The sequence below is a fragment of the Syngnathus typhle genome, linkage group LG19 (genome assembly GCF_033458585.1).
Source record: "Syngnathus typhle isolate RoL2023-S1 ecotype Sweden linkage group LG19, RoL_Styp_1.0, whole genome shotgun sequence".
In the NCBI taxonomy this organism is placed as follows: Eukaryota; Metazoa; Chordata; class Actinopteri; order Syngnathiformes; family Syngnathidae; genus Syngnathus; species Syngnathus typhle.
Genome location: NC_083756.1, coordinates 9,000,898 through 9,019,160, shown reverse-complemented (window position 1 = coordinate 9,019,160; position 18,263 = coordinate 9,000,898). Strand labels below are relative to the sequence as shown.

At 50.5% G+C, this 18,263-nt stretch overlaps 3 protein-coding genes across 3 annotated transcripts; 1 reads left to right on the top strand and 2 right to left on the bottom strand.

Moving 5' to 3' along the window:
- Nucleotides 1-233: 233 nt before the first annotated feature.
- On the bottom strand, nucleotides 234-6,850 carry wasf3b (WASP family member 3b). Its single transcript, XM_061265703.1, has 9 exons — nucleotides 6,706-6,850; nucleotides 3,841-4,006; nucleotides 3,142-3,276; nucleotides 2,827-2,980; nucleotides 2,591-2,708; nucleotides 2,323-2,504; nucleotides 1,971-2,255; nucleotides 1,599-1,891; nucleotides 234-1,535 (listed from the first exon to the last, which is right to left on the bottom strand). Exons 2-9 carry the CDS (start codon nucleotides 3,971-3,973, stop codon nucleotides 1,378-1,380), a joined length of 1,458 nt encoding a protein of 485 aa, XP_061121687.1. The 5' UTR covers nucleotides 3,974-4,006; nucleotides 6,706-6,850; the 3' UTR covers nucleotides 234-1,377.
- A 560-nt stretch (nucleotides 6,851-7,410) lies between these two features.
- On the bottom strand, nucleotides 7,411-12,651 carry cdk8 (cyclin dependent kinase 8). The gene is made up of 13 exons (XM_061265838.1): nucleotides 12,100-12,651; nucleotides 10,957-11,032; nucleotides 10,748-10,858; nucleotides 10,520-10,660; nucleotides 10,146-10,203; nucleotides 9,936-10,067; nucleotides 9,735-9,878; nucleotides 9,185-9,254; nucleotides 9,045-9,117; nucleotides 8,874-8,971; nucleotides 8,736-8,814; nucleotides 8,430-8,597; nucleotides 7,411-8,265 (listed from the first exon to the last, which is right to left on the bottom strand). Exons 1-13 carry the CDS (start codon nucleotides 12,225-12,227, stop codon nucleotides 8,140-8,142), a joined length of 1,404 nt encoding a protein of 467 aa, XP_061121822.1. The 5' UTR covers nucleotides 12,228-12,651; the 3' UTR covers nucleotides 7,411-8,139.
- Nucleotides 12,652-13,174: 523 nt separating this feature from the next.
- On the top strand, nucleotides 13,175-17,781 carry rnf6 (ring finger protein (C3H2C3 type) 6). The gene is made up of 4 exons (XM_061265837.1): nucleotides 13,175-13,321; nucleotides 14,168-14,323; nucleotides 14,558-14,716; nucleotides 14,877-17,781. The coding sequence occupies exons 2-4, from the start codon at nucleotides 14,176-14,178 to the stop codon at nucleotides 16,697-16,699; spliced, it is 2,130 nt and encodes a 709-aa protein (XP_061121821.1). The 5' UTR covers nucleotides 13,175-13,321; nucleotides 14,168-14,175; the 3' UTR covers nucleotides 16,700-17,781.
- Nucleotides 17,782-18,263: the final 482 nt, after the last annotated feature.

The window sequence follows — 18,263 nt, the reverse complement described above, 5'->3', positions numbered from 1 at the left end:
ATTGCTTTGGTTAGTTAATTTTCTATTAAAAAACACGCAAACAAACACGTGCTGTGCATTTGACACCCACCCGCCTTGCCTGTTTTCTTCACTCCCCCCTCCCCCTCCTGCTTCCTATCCGGTTGCCGTGGCAACTCTGCTCCCGTCACCATAGAAACAGGGGAGCCAGGTACAGTACGTGTGACGGCAGCAGCGGACAGTGAGGAGAGTCGCCAGCCAGCCGGTGTGCTCCATTCATGTTTTGGTTTTATTTATTTATTATTAGTCTCTGGTTTTACAAAGCTCACACTAGACCGTATAAATGACACAGCTTCGACTGTCAATTATTTTGATCACATCTACATCCTCGCTGTTCACAGCAGGGCTGGGCAACCTTTTTTTTTTTTTTCTTCAGTAAACAAAATGTATCCATGCATGCGGCCATTTTAGAGTCATTCTGGACATTTCCAGGGGTCCTTTAAGGCTTAACTATTCCTCTTGGGCTATAGTATGCATTTAGAAATGGTTTCATTTCACTTGATTTGGTGGACTTGAGTCCAAAAAGTCTCGTGAAAATATTCTTGGAAAAAACACAAAGTCTGTCAATTTGGTTTGAATTGAGGCTAATTACAAGAGATTTTGTGTCATTTCAATGACACAGATCTGAGTTGTCGTCATTGCGTCTGGGTGGGGTTGATTATTTTATAAGCATCTGGTCTTTGGAACATGCTTTCCCTTTTAAATCTTTAACCCACTGAAGACAGTTTCACTTCGGTCATTTTGGTTTGAAGTAGCAAATTTAGGGTCAAAATTAAGCACTAAAGGAGTGCGAGTTGTGGACAAAGTTTGGTGATTTTCCAAAAGACAGGAACTCACCTCAACAAGGTCAGAGTAGAAGCAAGTGTCCTATGAGAGTCATAGGCGCCCTCTACTGGTCAAACTGTACAGATGCATTAACTCCACTCCTGACACTCTCCATTTGGTTCAAATCCTCGCTCCAGATCAGAATTAACACATTGTCGCCACAGGTTGCCCAACCGTGCTGTAGCTGGGGATCTATAGCTGTTATGTTGAGTAAAAAAAAGAAGGAAGGGGTTAGCTCAGGAGGAAAGTCTTTAGCTGAATCTAACACAAGTGGCATATACATCAAATGATACGAGACGTGTGAGTGCAGCATTACAACAGGCACACTGGGGGGAAGGAGGCAGGGGGGGGGGGGTCCCTCACGGTGCTTGAAAAGCATCCAGCAAGACGTTAAAGTTGCGGGGAGTGGTCAAGGTTACAGAATATGGACTTCTTTACAGTGCTTCTTACAGCTTGTGGACCCTTCAGCTTATACAGCATGTGATTACAGTGCTTGCTTGTGTGTGTGTGTGTGCGTGCGCGTGCGGGCGCGCTTCAATCGGACCAGTCGTTGTCCTCCAGCTCAGAGTCGTCCTCGGAGTCCGAGTATTCCACCGCGATGCGGCGTGACAGGATGGTGGCCACGTCGTTGCCCACGGGCTCCCGCTTGGCCTGCTGCTCTTGCTGCTCTTGGACCTTCTTCAACTGGATGCCTGCAGGACAAATGTGAAATGAATGTACATCCATAGTATACACGCACGCACGCGCGCACATACCCATACGAATGGCCGCCAAGAGGTCACTGCGAGCATCGTTGACCACGTTGCTCTCCCCGGGCACGGGCGACGACATGTGCGCCATAGCGTGGGAGGCGCCTGCTTGGAGAAGTGGTGGCGGAGGCCCAGGAGGCGGCGGGGCGGCCGCTCCACCGCATACGGGCGGAGGAGGCGGCGCGTAGCCCCCGGGAGACATGGGCCCTCCGGGTGGCGAGGCGAAGGCCGTCAGGGCCGAGGGGATGAGAGGAGCCGGGGGCGGGGGCGGAGGCCCCGTGTTGGCGTAACCATCCAGGCTGCACACAGCGAATGAAGCGGCTGCAGGTGTTGCTTCATTCCTAACACATCTTTTACGAGAAGTTTTAAAAATGCTACCTGTAGTCCATAGGAGGCAAGGGAACGGAGCCGCCGTTCATGGCCTCGGCGGGCGGAGGAGGCAGCGGGACGTGCTGTTGATGCTGGCGGGGGCGGCCGAGCGTGCCGCCCTGATAAGCCGCCCTGGCCCTGCCGCCCCTGCCGTCGTGGTCGCCTCCTGCGCGCGGGCCGTGGCCCGCCGCCATCTGGGCGGCCAGCATGCTGGGCGGCGGGCCCGAGTAGGTGTGGGCGTGGCCGGCGTGGTTCATGGCGTTAGGATAGTGGTGCAGGTCCATCCCGTGAGCCCTGATGGGTGAAGCCATCGACTTTTCGTACACACCGTACGGTCTCGGGTCCTCACATCCATTCTTACCTGTTCTCTGGAGACATGGAGCCTTCGGAGGAGGCGCCTCTGTCTCTGTGTATGGTGTGACGGTGGTCCGGCCTCAGCTCTTTGTCCAGCGCCATCATGTTCCACTCCTGCCGGCGGTTCCTCGCCTTGCGGACCTTCTTCACCTCCCTCTGCAATGTTCCATCCACGCAGCGCTTTTGTTCCTGGGTTGAGTGGAAATAGATTTGATGGGGTTCTTGTTGTCCACTTGGGCTCATCGTCCTCTCAGAATAACTGCTTGATTTGGCACCTTCTGCTTCCGTTTCTCTTTCCTCTTGTCTTCAGTGTCCTGGAGCATCTTCTCTTTCCACAGGTCAAAGAAGTAGGAGGGGTCGGTGTAGAACTTGAGCGCTTCCTTCTTGTCATCCCTGCATACAGGTGTCCATACCAAATATTTTCCTTGTTTACATCCCCCCCCCCCCCATCCTTCACACTTGGACTTCCAAACATAGGCTCACAGTTTTATTATGATTTTTTGTGTCCAACCTGTAGGAGGAGAGGATGCTGAGTGGTGGAGGCTTGTCACTCAAATGGTACATCTCCTTCACCGGGTTGGGCACGCTGCTCTTGGACACCACCTGCTGGTCTTGAGTAGTGGAGCTCTTGAAGGCTTTGCGCATGTTGATGTCTTGCAGGGAAACTGGACACAACAAGTGAGCAGGAATGTTTGGATTCATTTCACTTTATTTCAAATCATACGGCGATATACGTATAATATATCTAAATTAAATAATCGGCCTATGATGTGCTCCCCGGTTTCAAGGATGGACAGTTGATGGTGGTAAAAAGCCGACGGCTCACCTTCCTCCACGGTGGAGTCCAGCTGCGTGACCTTGACGGCCAGCCGGTCGATGCGGTCCTGGAGAGAGTTGGCGCGCAGGTAGAAGGTATTGGCCTCGTTGAACAGCTCGCCAAATATATCCTCGGCATGTTTGCCTGACGGACCGCGCAAAGAACGGGTGAGAGGACATTTTGCTTTGCTGCTAACACACAATGCAAAACGCCATAGACAGGCTAATACTCACCTGTTTGCTTTTAAAAAGGGGATGTCAAACATAAACGTAGAAAAACACATCAATCATTTGTTACTGAATGGCAGGCAGGGCTTCTGTAAAGCCCGGAGTGGAAATACCAAGCTTATTTACGACCCTCCCGCTAACAGGATGGGCTTCGGGACAAAATATTTGGCGGAAGGAAGAATCCCGGATCTTCCCGAGCCCTTCCCACTCTGACCTCACACCCTGAGGGGGTGTTACGGACACCACCGCCCATCTGGACCATTTCCACGCATGCCGTCCGACTGTGCGCGCGTCAATGTAAATATAAACGCACACAGCTGCAAGTGCTCCCAAACAAAAAGGACATGAATGACCACACCATGAGACACGCACACACGCAGCTGTCGGAGATTTGCCAGCCTCCTAACCCTCATGGTGTGGATAGCCGTGGCCTTCTGTGTGTGTGTGTGTGTGTGTGTGTGTGTGCGTGTGTGCGTCTTACTCAGGCTGCTGAGCTGTCGGATGATGGCGGAGAGCGTGTTGTTCATCACGCACTCCAGCTCGCTGCCGATGCCCTCGGGGAGCTCCCCGCGGCACAGGTGGCGCGGCTCGATGTTCCTCTTGACCAGCGGCATGGCGACGCTTCACAACCAACCACCCACGCACCACTGTCGGGGACACACACGTAACACAGAAACGATTACAATCAAATTGAAAGACACCAAAATGAATTGGGACACAATATTCCGGCAAAAAATGCTGGCTACAAAGAAAAACGTTACGTCAAATTGGGGGGACTATAAAATGACATATGATGGTGGTCCAAGCACGACGACCGTCGATAAGGATTAAGGCATTAGCGATAGCAAGATGCAGCGTGCTGGCTAATCCGAGGGCGGCCTGTCGGCGGCCCAGCTGGAAACTTGACACAAACGCAGATTGATGGATGGGAAAAGCGAGAATGCTCTTCTCACATGGACAAAGCTCGTGTACAAAAGCAAGCGACTACACTTCAACGAATAAATAGATGGATACATCTTGTGATCAGATCGGTGACTCTTTTTTTTTCCCATAGTAGCGGGAGAAATCCCGACGTTCATGGGAGCGGCCGGCCATCTTATCAGCGACCGGCTTTCCCATTTTGGCAGCCTATTCCTGTTTCCTGTTCCCGCCTGTGTCACCTCTGCTCTGCTCTTCCCGTCTAAACAATTGTGTTTTGTCCGCTCTTCAACAAGCAAGTGGAGAACAAAAGACTCCCATTGCCACTTAACGTTGGACCTGTGCGGCTACCATTAGCACGGAACCTGGCGTTGGAGCAACATGTCAACAATAGGATCTATTGAACTTATTTCCTATGAGAAAACCTCTTTCAAAAATCTAACTACAAACTAGAAATATAATGCCAGGAAAATTATTATTTCAATGACCATTTCGGGTCCTGATTGGTTTGTTAGCATTCGGCTAAAAAGACATGAGGTAAACAAAGAGCTATTAAAGAAAAAGAAAAAAATCACGTGGTTAGACTGCACAAGTCTGTCAGCAGTTGCTCGCGGCAACACCTTATTGACCGGTGTGCGCGTGTTTCATTTCGCCCATGACAATCACATCAATGAGGCGAGATAATGAGCAGCGAGGTGCTGGTGGTGATGGCGAGGGGGGCGGCTGGACTGGGGGGAGCAGACCTCCTTCGCATTAGACAAAATGGAAGGCTAAGAAGGGTGGACCATTAAATGAATGAGAGTGCGTTTGAGTGGAAAATGATGTGTAGCGTTAGTGTGTTGACGTGATGAGTAAGGGTGGTGGTGGTGGTGGTGGGGGGGGGGGGGGGGGGTTAGGGTGTAGGAATGATGAGTGAAATTGGGACCTCGGGGGAAGCCACATTGAAAGGTTTCCGGGACAATGGTGCTGCGTTGACACGGCAACCGCAGCAGTTCTCCCATGCATCCATCCTCTCACCCCGCCTCCTCTTCTTCAACCTCCCCCCCAGACACCCCGTGGCACTTTTCTCACCAGCTTTAACTGCTTACATTCATTTCAATGCTGTTATTTCATTCTGAAAACCTTCTTTTCAGACTTTTGTAATACATGGTCAATTTGGGGAAGATTCCTGCGACTTGCTATTGGAGAATCACTTCCACACGGATCGTATTTATTATTCATGCCTGCTTGCCACACGCAGTGCTACTCATTGCCTGATGCTAAAAATATGTACATACATTCATTTATCCATTGATGTTATTTTTTTGTGATGTCCTGCCATTTGCTGTGTTAGGATATATCAAATCCGCGTGTTAACCATGCCTGACCCTGCGGTGACCGCTTCCTCGCCAAGATGGCCACCTCGTCAACATACGCGTCAAAATGTGAGAGCGGCGGGCTCGCTAATTCATGCTTGTCGCCTCTGCTGGGCTATATTTTGATCTGGTGAATAATGCATAGGAGATTACGTCACTGCCACTCTGCTCCGTGGGCGATGTCACTACTTCTGCTGTAAAACTTGTACCTGTGATTAAATATTCATCATAGGGTTGGTGCACAGCGTAGCTTCTTAGTAGTAGTAGTAGTAGAGGATGGATAGTCATTGTGACAGACTGCCAAGATATAAAGTCGCGCAATGGTGTTCTACAACCACAGGACCAATGCTAATACGACTAGTATTACCATAGGCAAATTAAGTTAAGTGTCAAAGTAACTTTGTTACAGACTGACTTTCTGTTGCGAACCCCGAAAATGAATAGATTTTGCATTTTCATGGATGACTTAGCTTGAGAAAGGATGAACAGCAATTTAAAGAAGGGTCAATGGGTCAATGTCTTGATTGCTTTCTCTGCCACCATTATTGTTTGCAATGTCACATGCGCATCATGCCTTCACATTCGATACTCTTACTCAGTACTACTGAGTCAGTAGCACTCACTACTTTCTCTCTTACACACGCGCGTGCACGCACGCACGCACGCGCACGCACGCACGCAAACATGAATGGCAACCGCAATCAATCAGCGTTCCGCACCGTCGCTTCCCGTATCTGATGGGCTGACCCACATCTGTTCATCGGAAGCACCCCTACATCCCCACAGCCTATAGAACTCAAAGCCGGACGCCGCCGTTTTGGGCGTTTACATCACCCGTTTCTACCTAAAACAAAGAGGCAATAAAATACGCGTGAAGTAAGGTAGCAGATCGAGAAATAGGCCATTTGTGAGAAGACCTTTCGGCTGCTGAGACTCCCACTCGGTTAGCTAGCTTAGTCCAATGGTTCGACTTTTGAGTTAGAAGACAATTAAATAGAAATATTCCCTCGTTTCGTTTTTTGAATCAAGAGAGACGACGGTTTTTTCTAAGTAAACGATAATAAAGCCCTCACCTATTGTTGAATTAGTAGAGAAAATCAGCCGGTCCGCATGTCCCGTTAGATACTCGTATTAGCACTGCCATCCTAACATTGCATCCCCCCCCGCCCCTCCCCGCCTTCCCCCTCAGCCTGTCTTGCCACTCCGGGGGGGAATCTTTTGAGGAGAGGGACACGCCCTACTAGCCAATGAGAGCTCGAATCGGAGGCTTTGACACATGACGGGCGTTTGTAACAGCCAATGAAATGCGGAGTAGCAAATTAATGACATGGATATCAATTAAAGGGGCGTCGATGTATGGTTGGGCGTTGTTTAGATTTTCTAAATTGTACTTGCAGTCCCAATTAAAATTCGATGACATAAAGGTTGAGACGAGACGGTATTAGAGTGCATAACAGAATATGCTAAGTCAGCATCCTGTGGAGAAAAAAAAAAAACAGTTGAGAGGATTACTATGGGATTTAAATAGACCTGGGCAGGTTGTAGAAAGACTCCTTGATGCTATTAAGAAACCTTGAGAGGGGACCTCAGATGCCAATTCTAATATATTATAGGTAAATAATAGACTGCAGTTGTAAATTTCAAGTGAGGGCCATGCTGGAGGAACATGCAGTCAAACATTAAAAACGGTTGTTGTGAGTGAATGCGACGTGCAGCTCGGAAAGGCAACGGTGGATTAGCGCTAGTTATGTTGATATTTTTTACATAAGCAAAAATAGGACTGCTTTCGCTTTTATTGTCAGGATACTTGCTTCATGGAAAATATCTCAATACAATACAGTACAATGCATTTCCATCTGGCTTCCTCCATGCGATTGGTTGGATTTGAAAAGGCCCACGGCCTACGCAAAGTGGATCTAAAAAGTCAAAGTGTGTCGACTTCTCATGTCCACTCTACGTATGGGGCTGGTCAAGCTGCTTAAAAACGGATTAAATTAAAAACGACTAAAATCAATGTCACTTTTTCTCTCTCCTTTCGGAGCAACAACCACAACAACAGAAATCCACCACAGTTGCGTGGGCTTGCGCCATTCTCCCAGCACCTCTGTTGAAAGTCCTCGCCCGGGGAGGGCAGGGCGCCCACGCCACGAAAGAGACGACGTGGAATCTGTCGACGCTGGCAGTCAAATAGCAGCTTTTCAGTCTCGTCCCGAGCTTTGACAGTGACGGCTGGCTGGGGGGGCACATAGGACGTGACATGGGCGTGGACTCGTCGCCCGTCCCTGTGTTTCATCGCTCGTTGGCTTTCTGCGATGTAGCAGTGTGGCTAACACTTTGCGCTAGGCTGTTTGTTTGTAAATCTTCACAAGAAGGGGGGGGGGGGGGGGGGGTACCGCAGCAGAGGGGGCGCGCCACATCCCTCAGTACATTCTTTCAGGCAGGCGTAATGGGGGTAATGGGTGGGGGTGGGGTCGTGTGTGTGTGGCTGTGACAACGTGCGGATGCGGTCAGTAACGGTGGGTCTGGTGGGAGTACTGCGGAGGCTGTTGGGAGGTAGAGGAGTATCCCATGCTGCTTTGGGGCAGTGATGTGCTTGGTCCAGGGTTCTGGTAGGCAGCGTGTGGATTGGAGCGCTGCGGGGTAGCACAACAGACGTTTTCATTCTTGCAGTTATTGGGCCCAGCCAAAAGACACCACACTGCCTCTCTCACAGGTCAGCCTTGGTACTACAACAGACACCTGCTTTTGGGGGCCAGGTGTGATGCATAAGCAGGTAAAAGAGAGGAGGAGAGGCTACCTGGTAGTCTGAGGTCATGATGAGGCCGCCTGAGGTAGTGGTGGGCGGGACCACCCGCACTTTCTTCAGAGGCGGGCCCTGGGCGTGGCTGTTGTCGGGATTGCCGGTGTGCCCCGCCCCGTTTGTGTGGTTGTTTCCCTGTTGCTGCTGCTGCTGCTGCTGGTTCTTCTGCGGGCGCAAACAAACACGCACTCGATTTGGCAAAACATGAATAGTCACATTTCTTTCAGGTGTAGCGTGCATATGAAATAAGCATACAAATATTTCATACGATAAAGCTACAATTTGGCACGGCACTGGTCTTACTTTGTCCGCCTTGTCGTCCGGCTCCTCTTCTGTCAAAAATTCCCTTTTAGGGTAAGGAATTTGACAGCCTGCAAATACGCTGAAGAAAAACAAACAAGATTATTTGGGCTCATTTTGCGAGCATCAAATGAAACTTACTCGGACGTGGGCAGCGGCTCCTCTAAAAAGTAAGGGTCCTGCATGGCCTGCTCCGACGTGATCCTCCGGATGGGGTCCATGGTCAGTAGCTTCTGCAACTGTCAATCACAGTGCAAACATCAGGCGGGAAATCCGGGGCAACAATTTGTCGCTCGCCCGCCCGCCACTCACCAAATGGAAGGCCTTGCTGTCTGGCTTGACTTTGTGTTTCTCCATGTACTTTATAAGGCTGCAGTTTGTGTACCTGAGGGAGGATGTGGAACCAGCACAGTGAGTGTATGAAAGAAGTGGAACAAGCTGGCCAGACTTACGTGTTCCTCCTAAAGTCTTTCATCAGTGTGGAGTGCTCAGGCATCTTTTTGATGTCCTCCCAGTCTTTATCTGTCAGATGAAGGAAAGATTACAAGATGTCACAGCCACCACCTCTCCCCATCCCTTGCTTCCATCTTATCCAGTTCGGATTAGCATTTTAGGCTGGATTTAAAGGGCATGGTTAAAGCGATGCAATTTTTTGGGGAGGAGCGTCAAGGCAACATGGGTCGCATGTAGCTCAATGTGAATCGGCCGCTTGGACCTGCAGTATAAATCCAGGCTACATGCTTTGGTTTGACAATTTCACTCATTGGTGAATTACGCAACAAGAGTAAGAGGGCTTCTTCACTGAACCGGAATCAAGTAACCCGTATCAAGTGGATGTTTCTGCTTGCGACTTGTGCGAGCGCTCTCACAGCACATGAATCGCCAAAGTGGGGGAGATGGCTTTTTTGGACTGAAATAAATATCTTACAAAATGTTCTTTTGGTATTCTTTCTCCATCTCCTTGTGATACACGCAAAGAATTATCATCTTGCCGTGTCTCACCAGCGGGGAAGCCCATGACATTGAAGATGCGGTCCAGCTGGTCGTGATGGTAAGGGTTACTGGTCTTGATGTCCTCTTGCCGACAGTGGAATATGGGCTCGGACGTGAGCAGCTCGGCGAATATGCAGCCTATTGCCCAAATGTCTGCCAGAGAACACGTTGGGTTGAGAGAACTTAACAGAGTGCGTGTGTCCTACCCACCGATGGCTTTGGTGTAGTGCCGGGCCCCCAGCAGCAGTTCGGGTGCTCGATACCAGAATGTGACGACCACCGGGTCGAGATCGGCTAAAGGCTTCAGCGGTGAATTGAAGAGACGTGCGAAACCCATGTCAGCTGCACGATAGAATCCCCCCTCGTGAATGAAACAACAAGAGACTTTTTTTTTTCCAAATCCAAATAAATCACACCTACCTATCTTTACTCTCCCCCTCTCGGGTCCTTCGCCCATCACTAAAATATTAGCTGGTTTCTGAGGAGGCAAAAGAGACAATTATTACAAACGCTTTACATGACTCCTCCTAGTGGACACATGAAACAACTGCAGCTGCCGATGAAAGGGTTTCCATGCAAATCCCTTGACAAGATTAGCCTAGTTTGAGATATTTTTAAACGCTTTTACGGTAGGAACACGGCACAATGAATGATCTGATTTGTACGGTGCAAATAGAAACGCAATGTAACAACAAATAAAACGACAACAGACCCGTGACTAATCACGTGCAGACAAAAGTGATGCTTGAACTCTGCCTTGTTTGCGCTTCCCGCCCCCCCTTCAATCGGCTTACAAGGTCTCTGTGGAGGACCCAGTTTGCGTGGAGGTAATGGATGCCGTCCAAGATCTGGTAGAGCAGAGACTTGACCATCCCTCGGGGAAGCTGAAGTGGCTTCTTGTTGGCCTTGGACGCTCGGTGGAACTTAATGATGTGCTGCAGGAAGACAAAAACAAGACAAAATAGGAATAAGTACTAACTCCTTTTGGGACAAATCGCCACATATGTCAATTCATAACGTACCCAGAGGTCGTGCTCGGCGTAGTCGAAGAGCAGCCACACTTTGCGGTCGGCGTGCGACAGGAAAACCTTCTGCAGCGAGATGACGTTGGGGTGCTTGAGCTCTCGCAGGAGCTGCGAAGAAAAAAAAAAAAGGCAGACAGACGCCACGTCAGAGGCAGGGAAGAAGCAGATTCCGGTCCTAATGGCTATTTTGCCAATGTGCTGCTTACTGCGATTTCTCTGCAGGCTGACATTGAGATGCCGGTGCCCTCGATCTGCTTGAGGGCGTAGTCCTTATCGTCCTTCCTAAGAACACACGAGAGGCTGAGCAATATCCACACCGGACCATGGACCACAAAGCGGGTAAGGGTGGAGCCCTTGGCATCTGGCACAAGATGGGGGTGGGGGTCTGACTTGCATTACCTCCAGATTTGTGTAATCAAGCTCACCTCTGAGGCTGGCGAAAAATAGTCTGTCTGGCAGCTGGCGGGGGACAAAACAAGACTACCCACTTGAATGGATTGGCACGCCACCCCCCCTCCCCTGTTCCCGTATAAAGCCCTGCTTTGTGTCTCGCCCCTCATAAACAGCAGCCTTCCCTAAGCCAACGCAAACATCCCTAAAAGGCTTTTTAGTGGTCATTTGTGCCAATCTGGCGAGTGAGAAACGTCTCAAGCTGTGATAATACGCACAATATGGATCACATGCCGATTTGAATGACGCAATGTTACACACATTTGCACAAACACAATTCAGTGCATATGAAGTGCTGGTATTATTTTTGTCCGCTTTGGGCCGTAACGTCACGTTCTACCGTTTCTACTCTTTGTGTGTTGTGACATGTGGAGAGATTGACAATAAAGCTGACTTTGACTTTGACTTTTTGACTTTGTAGCTGTGACTTTGATTATGTATGGCTTCAGAAGGCGAGGCCTGACATAGTAGTGAGTGTACAGGCAGCAGGCAGCCCTGCGTGTTGGGTGTGTGTCGATCTAATTGACTTAAGTTATTCACATCGCCCGAGTAGTTGTGAAAGTTCCAGTCGTCGTGGCATCTCAAGACATCTCAAGACAAATTTTGAATTGAGAAAAAAAATGATATGCCTCTTACAATATTTCAATCTCGTTGGATGTGGCAGGTGTACTCGTGCAAAGTAGACAAATTGTGTGTGTTTTTGGCACTTGTGTCCAAATGACACAAAGGTGAGTGCTTTAACAAATATGCGGTGCGTGTTTCCAGCCGCCACAATTGCTTCCTCTCTTGCGTCTGCAAAAACTATACCAATAAAACACCCAACGGAATCCCAGAATAAGGCGTCGGTAGATGTGGGTCGACGTGCACGGAGGCCTCGCTTGCTTCCCTCCTGTACTCACCCATCTTTTCTCTTCGCCTTGAAAACATGACCGTAGGTGCCTCTGCCCACTTTGCATCCTTCGTACTCAAACAGGTCCTCGACTCGCTCTCGCTCTCCGGTCAGCTTCACTTTGAAATCATAGTCCATTTTCCCCCACCGCTGTTAAGGGCCTTAAACGCGTCGTCCGTCCGCTTACTTCTTCGTTTTTTCTTTTTGCGTAAGCGTCGCTTTGGGAGGCGACTAGGCTACTCCAGATGAGCTCGGCTTCGGTAATTCCGCGAGTTGCCTTCCCCGGCGTGGCCCTTTCTTCACTTAGCTCAGCGTCCACATCGGGCTATCCGGGCGAGTTGGGTACGCGCGGTGCTCGGAAGGTCCGGGTAGGCAAGCGGGCGTCGATCTATAGCCCGATCTTCTGATGCTGCGTCTCCCTCAGCCGGTATCTGCTCCAAAGAGACGCACTTTACTCGACAACGACGTCGTATTCACGCGCGGCACTGTCGTAAAATGTCGTAAAAGACAGCTCGAGCACTCTGCAGTGGACAAAGTAGAGGAAAGGGATATTGGAAAAGATTAACATTGGCCCTGTGCAAATAAACATTGCTACAGTGTAAACAAAACACACGTATTGGATTTTGATCTTAGCTTGACAAAAGGAACGTGACGTTCGTTGTACATGTTCAAATGCGCTAAAATTGAGCTTAAAAAACAACAACACCGATCAATATACATTTAAAAAGACTAAGTAAAAAGCAGCAAAGAAAGGTCAGGGCATTCATAGTGATACATAACATTTGATGACGTTCGTACGTCTTTCACGTTTTAGGGTTCTCACACGAACCACATTAGACGTAACACTCCATGTTTGTGCATTTTTTAATTGTCTAACAAAGTATTTAAAAAAAACTCTTTTTTTGTTTGCACCAAATGTATGATTGTTGAAACACACACACAAATATACATTTTAAAAAGTAGGACTGCATACACAACTGTAACTGTTATGTAGTTAATTCAGGATAAGAATGTCTTTGAAAATAGTTTGAGGCTTAATGAAATGAAATATTGGAAATGATGAAAAATGACGTTACAAAACTGATCTTTTGGTCACACAGGAACCAACGTAGCCGAAATAACGTATGTTACAACACGGACCTTATAGGCCGTAACACCATCTGGTCCCATCTTGGGTAGAGCGAGAGAAGGGAAAACGAAGGGAACCGTCCATATTACAGCTGCTCTATCGGGTACTGTGCCATTTATACGTCGTTGTCATCGCACCTAAATCCACGCCGGTGCTTGGCGTTATCGATCGCACACGTCGATTTAATAGAATAACTGTTTATCCCATGTGTATCGCAGAAATTATTCGGCTTCGGGTCGGCTAACCAAGCTAACGTGTTCGCGTTGCTATTCGCTATCGTTGCTTGCGCTAACGAGCTAGGACACCGCTAGCCACTAAGGCGTTGCGCATTCAAAATGTTTCTTTGTGTCATTGCGCTGTACGCCCGACTGATTCCGCGTTTCGTGGCGACACACTCTTCGCCGTCATCGCCTTTTTGGTCACACTCAAGGAAAAACAGAACATTCTTTTGTCTTTGCCTTCGTTTACATGAAGTCCCTGTCCTTTCCGCGTCGTCCCACCTCCGCGCGGCGACGATTGGTCACCCGGCCTGTCACTCCGCCTCAGCCGGCCGGCGATTGGCTGCTAATCGCAGGGAGGACAGTACCGCTTTAGCTTTATCGCCCCTGTCTTCAACGTGGCCTTCTGGAGCTGCTGTCAGGAGAAACTTGGCCAGTATAAACGACCGCGACGAACACGTCGACGCGAGGGGCTCCTTTAACGGCCCTTTTACGGGTCAATGATGACAACGTTCGCTGTACAATGCGCTCACGCAGCCGGTCTTCGGGCTAAGCACGTTAACGGTGCTTTCCGTCAGTGTGTTTCGAGGCAAAATGGATGACGCTGACAATGTAGCTGTTTACAGTCAAGGCAATCTGACTTATTCTTGGTTTCCTAGGCGGTGATTTTAATTGAATAACTGGAGTGGGTCAAGCGGAAAGAAATAACAACGCTGTCTTGTGTTTACCAGCACTGTTCATGGTTATGGACCCTCCTGGTGGGGGAGACGAGCGTCGGAGACAGGCCGAGCGTCTTCGGAGGGAGGAGGCCTACTATCATTTTATAAATGACCTGAGCGAAGAGGAGTATCGTCTTATGAGAGACAGCAACCTGTTGGGGACCCCCGGTGAGGAGGGACGCTTTGACTTTCTGTATTAATTGCAGCTTTTGGCAAAAACTGCTTAACATCCTTGCACTCGTCTTTACCAGCAGACTTCAACTTTTCAATTCAAATCGCTTTTTGGATGTCATTTATGCTGAATTGGCCCAAATAGCCCTGCGGTTAACTAGCGTGCGGACCCTATTTCTTGCTATTATTTCTGAGAGCGCGTAAGCAGAACCTGACCCACTTGTCACACAGGGGAGGTGACAGCCGAAGAGCTCCAGCAACGTCTGGATGGAGCCAAGGAGCGCGAGTCATCCCAGCCAAGCACTGAGCAGCATTTGCCTGCCGCTGAGCCAGTGGAGCAGCAGGGCGGTAGCGGAGAGGAGAGAGGCTCCAGCGGGAGACGAGGAGCAGGTAGGACTGCCTCTGGGCAGTCTCTCATTTCTTTGGCTTTTAAATCAATCCAGTTTACTTGCAACACTAGTAAGGATAAGCATGACCAAAAAGGCTGGCTGGCTGGCTGGCTGGCTGGATTGATTGTGTTGCTCAATCAATACTCATGCTTTCTCTGCAGGTAGTGCAGAGCCAGGGGCCGAATCATCCAACGGGGACTCGTTGCTGGAGTGGTTGAACACTTTCCGGCGCACTGGGAACGCCACCCGCAGCGGGCAGAGCGGCAACCAGACGTGGCGCGCCGTCAGCCGGACCAACCCCAACAGCGGTGAGTTCCGCTTCAGCCTGGAGATCAACATCAACCACGACCAGCCAGAGGCGGGGGAGCACGCTGACGCGATAGACGCTGCCGAGCAGCCCGTCGCCGACGCCGTCCCGCCGGGTTCAACCTCGCCGCCCCGCCGCGCCGCTTCTTCGGCCGGCACACCCAGGCCGTCCCCTTATCCCACGCCTCGGCCCGCCCTCAGCAGGAGGATGCAGACCCGGCGCACGCGCAGCAGCAGCAGCGCCCTCTCCGTGACCCCACCTGCACTTTCAGCCCCTCGTGCGCCCCCACCTCAAAGGAGAGGCGACGCCACGCACTCTTTGGTACCGCAGCCCACGAGTTCTCATTCGGACGAGTCGGCATCTTCCGCTCGTGCGCCCACCAATGCAGAACTGGAGCAAAGCCAGGACAATGTGACTTTATCTCTTGACTGTCCCCGAGTGTCGCCTCAGTCGGGATCGCAGGCACCGGCGCCCGGACAGGAAGCGCGTCGGATGCGATCACGCGGCCGTTGGCGCCGGGTGGCGGCCGCGTGGAACGGCGGCATCCCGGCCCGCGCGTCCAGAAGAAGTCGATCCCCCTTGCACAGAAGCCCCACGCGCACGCCGGCGTCCAGCGGCGCCATCAGCGGCTCAAGCATCCACATCGTCGATGCGGGCACGGGTTCGGTTCCCATGGAGACGGGGGGGGAGGCGGCGGCAGAACTCGCCGCCACCGCGGCAGAGCCGACAGTTGAGAGCGGCGAGCACGAATCGCATTCGGCCGGCGCGGGTGGCTCCTCCTCGGTTCGCCGACATCCCACCATCATGCTGGACCTGCAGGTGAGGCGGATCAGACCCGGGGAGAACCGGGATCGCGACAGTATCGCCAGCAGGACACGCTCCCGGGCCCGCGTGGCCGAGAACACGGTGACGTTTGAGAGCGACAGCGGCGGCTTCCGTCGCACCATCTCGCGCTCGGAGCGTGCCGGGATTCGCACCTACGTCAGCACCATTCGGATCCCGCTGCGGCGCATCAGCGAGACGGGCCTGGGCGAGCCCAACTCCACCGCGCTGCGCTCCATCCTGCGCCAGATCATGACCGGCTTCGGAGAACTCAGCTCCCTCATGGAGACGGAAGCCGATTCCGAGACTCCCGGCCACGTGGATGTCGGTGTTATGAATACAAACGCTAGCCCCGCGGACCGCTTGCACGCCAGCGAGAGCGCAGCGGTCCAAGCGGATTCGGGCGGGCAGGATCAAGAGCGAGTGGGCCCGGGCGGCGGCGGCGGCGAGGAGGAGCAGGTCGGCCAGGCCAGGCTCAGCGGCGGTGCGGCGGAGGGACGGCCGCCGCTGCCCACCAGCCGGGACACAAACAACTTGGTGGAAAACGGCACCCTGCCCATCCTGCGGCTGGCGCAGTTCTTCCTGCTGAACGACGAGGACGACGACGAGCACCCGCGCGGCCTCACCAAAGAGCAGATAGACAATTTGGCCACGCGCTCGTACGGCCAGGCCAGCCTGGAGGGCGAGGCGGGCCGCGCGTGCAGCGTCTGCATCAACGAGTACGCGCAGGGCAACAAGCTGCGGCGCCTCCCCTGCGCGCACGAGTTCCACATCCACTGCATCGACCGCTGGCTCTCGGAGAACAACACCTGCCCCATCTGCAGGCAGCCCATCCTCGCAGCGCACCACGACTGACCCGCTTTGGCTTTGGCTTCCTCCTCCTCCTCCGCAGCCGCCTGTACATAAGTGCGTTCATTTCGCTGAGGAACTCAAGCTAAAGTTCAGGAGAGGAGAGAAGAGAAGGCATAAATCCAGAGAATTGAATTTTATTTTTTTAGGCTTTTTAATTTCACTTCTCTTTTCTGTGTCTTGACACAACTTTGTCCGCGAGTGAACTTTTCTTGCACATCGTCCAACTCCATTAAGACCTTTCCACTGATCAGAAAGGACTTTTTCATTTCCTTTGTCCACCCAGGACTGTAAATATCTGACCTCGGGTCGATAATTAACGCAATTTCAAATTGTCCCCATTTTAACAAAATCAATTCTGGTGCACTCTTAAGTTTCTCGTAAGTGTGATTGTGAGTGTGTGTGGTTGGTTGGTATGTGTCCCCCGCCTGCAACCCGTGTGAGTGGGTGAGTGGATGGATGGATGGATGGATGGATGGATGGATGGATGGATGGATGGATGGATGGTGGGTTACCTTGAGGGTGCCAACTTGCATACAAATAAAATAAGCACTATCATTGGATGAAGACAAATGTATTTGAGTTTCTGTATTTAATTTGTAATAAACTTTGTATTAATCTAGGTTCATTATGATTTGTCAAGACCCCCCCCCCCCACAACCCACGCACACACAACAGTGCAGAAGCCACCCTATTACCAAAAGCCAATTGCTTTCCAATTTTTCAGGAATTCCGAGTTGACATTTAGCTGTGCAATACATACAGATTAAAGCAAAAAAGAAACTGATCACAAAGTCATGCTTCATGAGCTGTCAGAATGTGCAAATGAAGGAATTCACCTTTCTTGGGACCTGGCAGACGCTCCTCATGACACTAGTCAATATTTATTCCGTTTCTATTTAATGAGATGAAGAAATCTGAAGTTTTGGAAACCACGAATGTGTATATCATGTTGCCTGCCATGTGATGACAGTGAATAAACACTCAAATGGTATCTTATGTGGCCCCTAATCTTATGTGGGGAGTGGGTGGGCCCAAACTCTGCTCCTTCACAAAAACAATAAACGCTGCTTTGTTATGCACGCTGACGCGTTTGTGTGCCTGCTATGCTTGTGTCAGCGATTTACAAACTTCAACAGCCTTTATTTGCACGTTTTCGTGAATGAGTATTGACATGTACGCGACGTAACGCAGAGGCGCATTCGCGTGGAAGGACGCCAAACTAGCGTAAAGTTGGACGGAATATAAGTAGACGTCATTATATTTCTTTCAAAATAAAACCCTCGTTGCATTTCTTTCGATTCTGCCCTTTAATTCATAACCACTGTATTACACTTTTTAAACTAGAAGGAAATGATAAAAAAGAGGGCTAGCTGTAGTATATCATCGTTAGATGAATGTATAGCGTTTTATCTCCAAACTGCAGCGGAAGCAGCGAACTCATTACCATTATGATGGTACATTCGTGTAGTTGTGTCGTACCGTGCGACGGAAAAGAAGCAATTGTCATTTTACCCACCGAAATAAAAGTCTTGATGGCTATATCTTTCGATTTACCCGTAGGTTTCCA

Coding starts and splice junctions, on each gene's coding strand:
- rnf6 (XM_061265837.1), top strand. CDS start 14,176: ATGGTTATGGACCCTCCTGGTGGGGGAGACGAGCGTCGGAGACAGGCC. Junction 14,324..14,557: donor CAACCTGTTGGGGACCCCCG/GTGAGGAGGGAC, acceptor CTTGTCACACAG/GGGAGGTGACAGCCGAAGAG. Junction 14,717..14,876: donor CAGCGGGAGACGAGGAGCAG/GTAGGACTGCCT, acceptor CTTTCTCTGCAG/GTAGTGCAGAGCCAGGGGCC.
- wasf3b (XM_061265703.1), bottom strand. CDS start 3,973: ATGCCGCTGGTCAAGAGGAACATCGAGCCGCGCCACCTGTGCCGCGGG. Junction 2,256..2,322: donor TCCATGTCTCCAGAGAACAG/GTAAGAATGGAT, acceptor TTCACCCATCAG/GGCTCACGGGATGGACCTGC. Junction 1,536..1,598: donor CTTGGCGGCCATTCGTATGG/GTATGTGCGCGC, acceptor TTTGTCCTGCAG/GCATCCAGTTGAAGAAGGTC.
- cdk8 (XM_061265838.1), bottom strand. CDS start 12,227: ATGGACTATGATTTCAAAGTGAAGCTGACCGGAGAGCGAGAGCGAGTC. Junction 10,661..10,747: donor ACGCCGAGCACGACCTCTGG/GTACGTTATGAA, acceptor GTCTTCCTGCAG/CACATCATTAAGTTCCACCG. Junction 8,598..8,735: donor CGGACGACAAGGCGGACAAA/GTAAGACCAGTG, acceptor TTGCGCCCGCAG/AAGAACCAGCAGCAGCAGCA.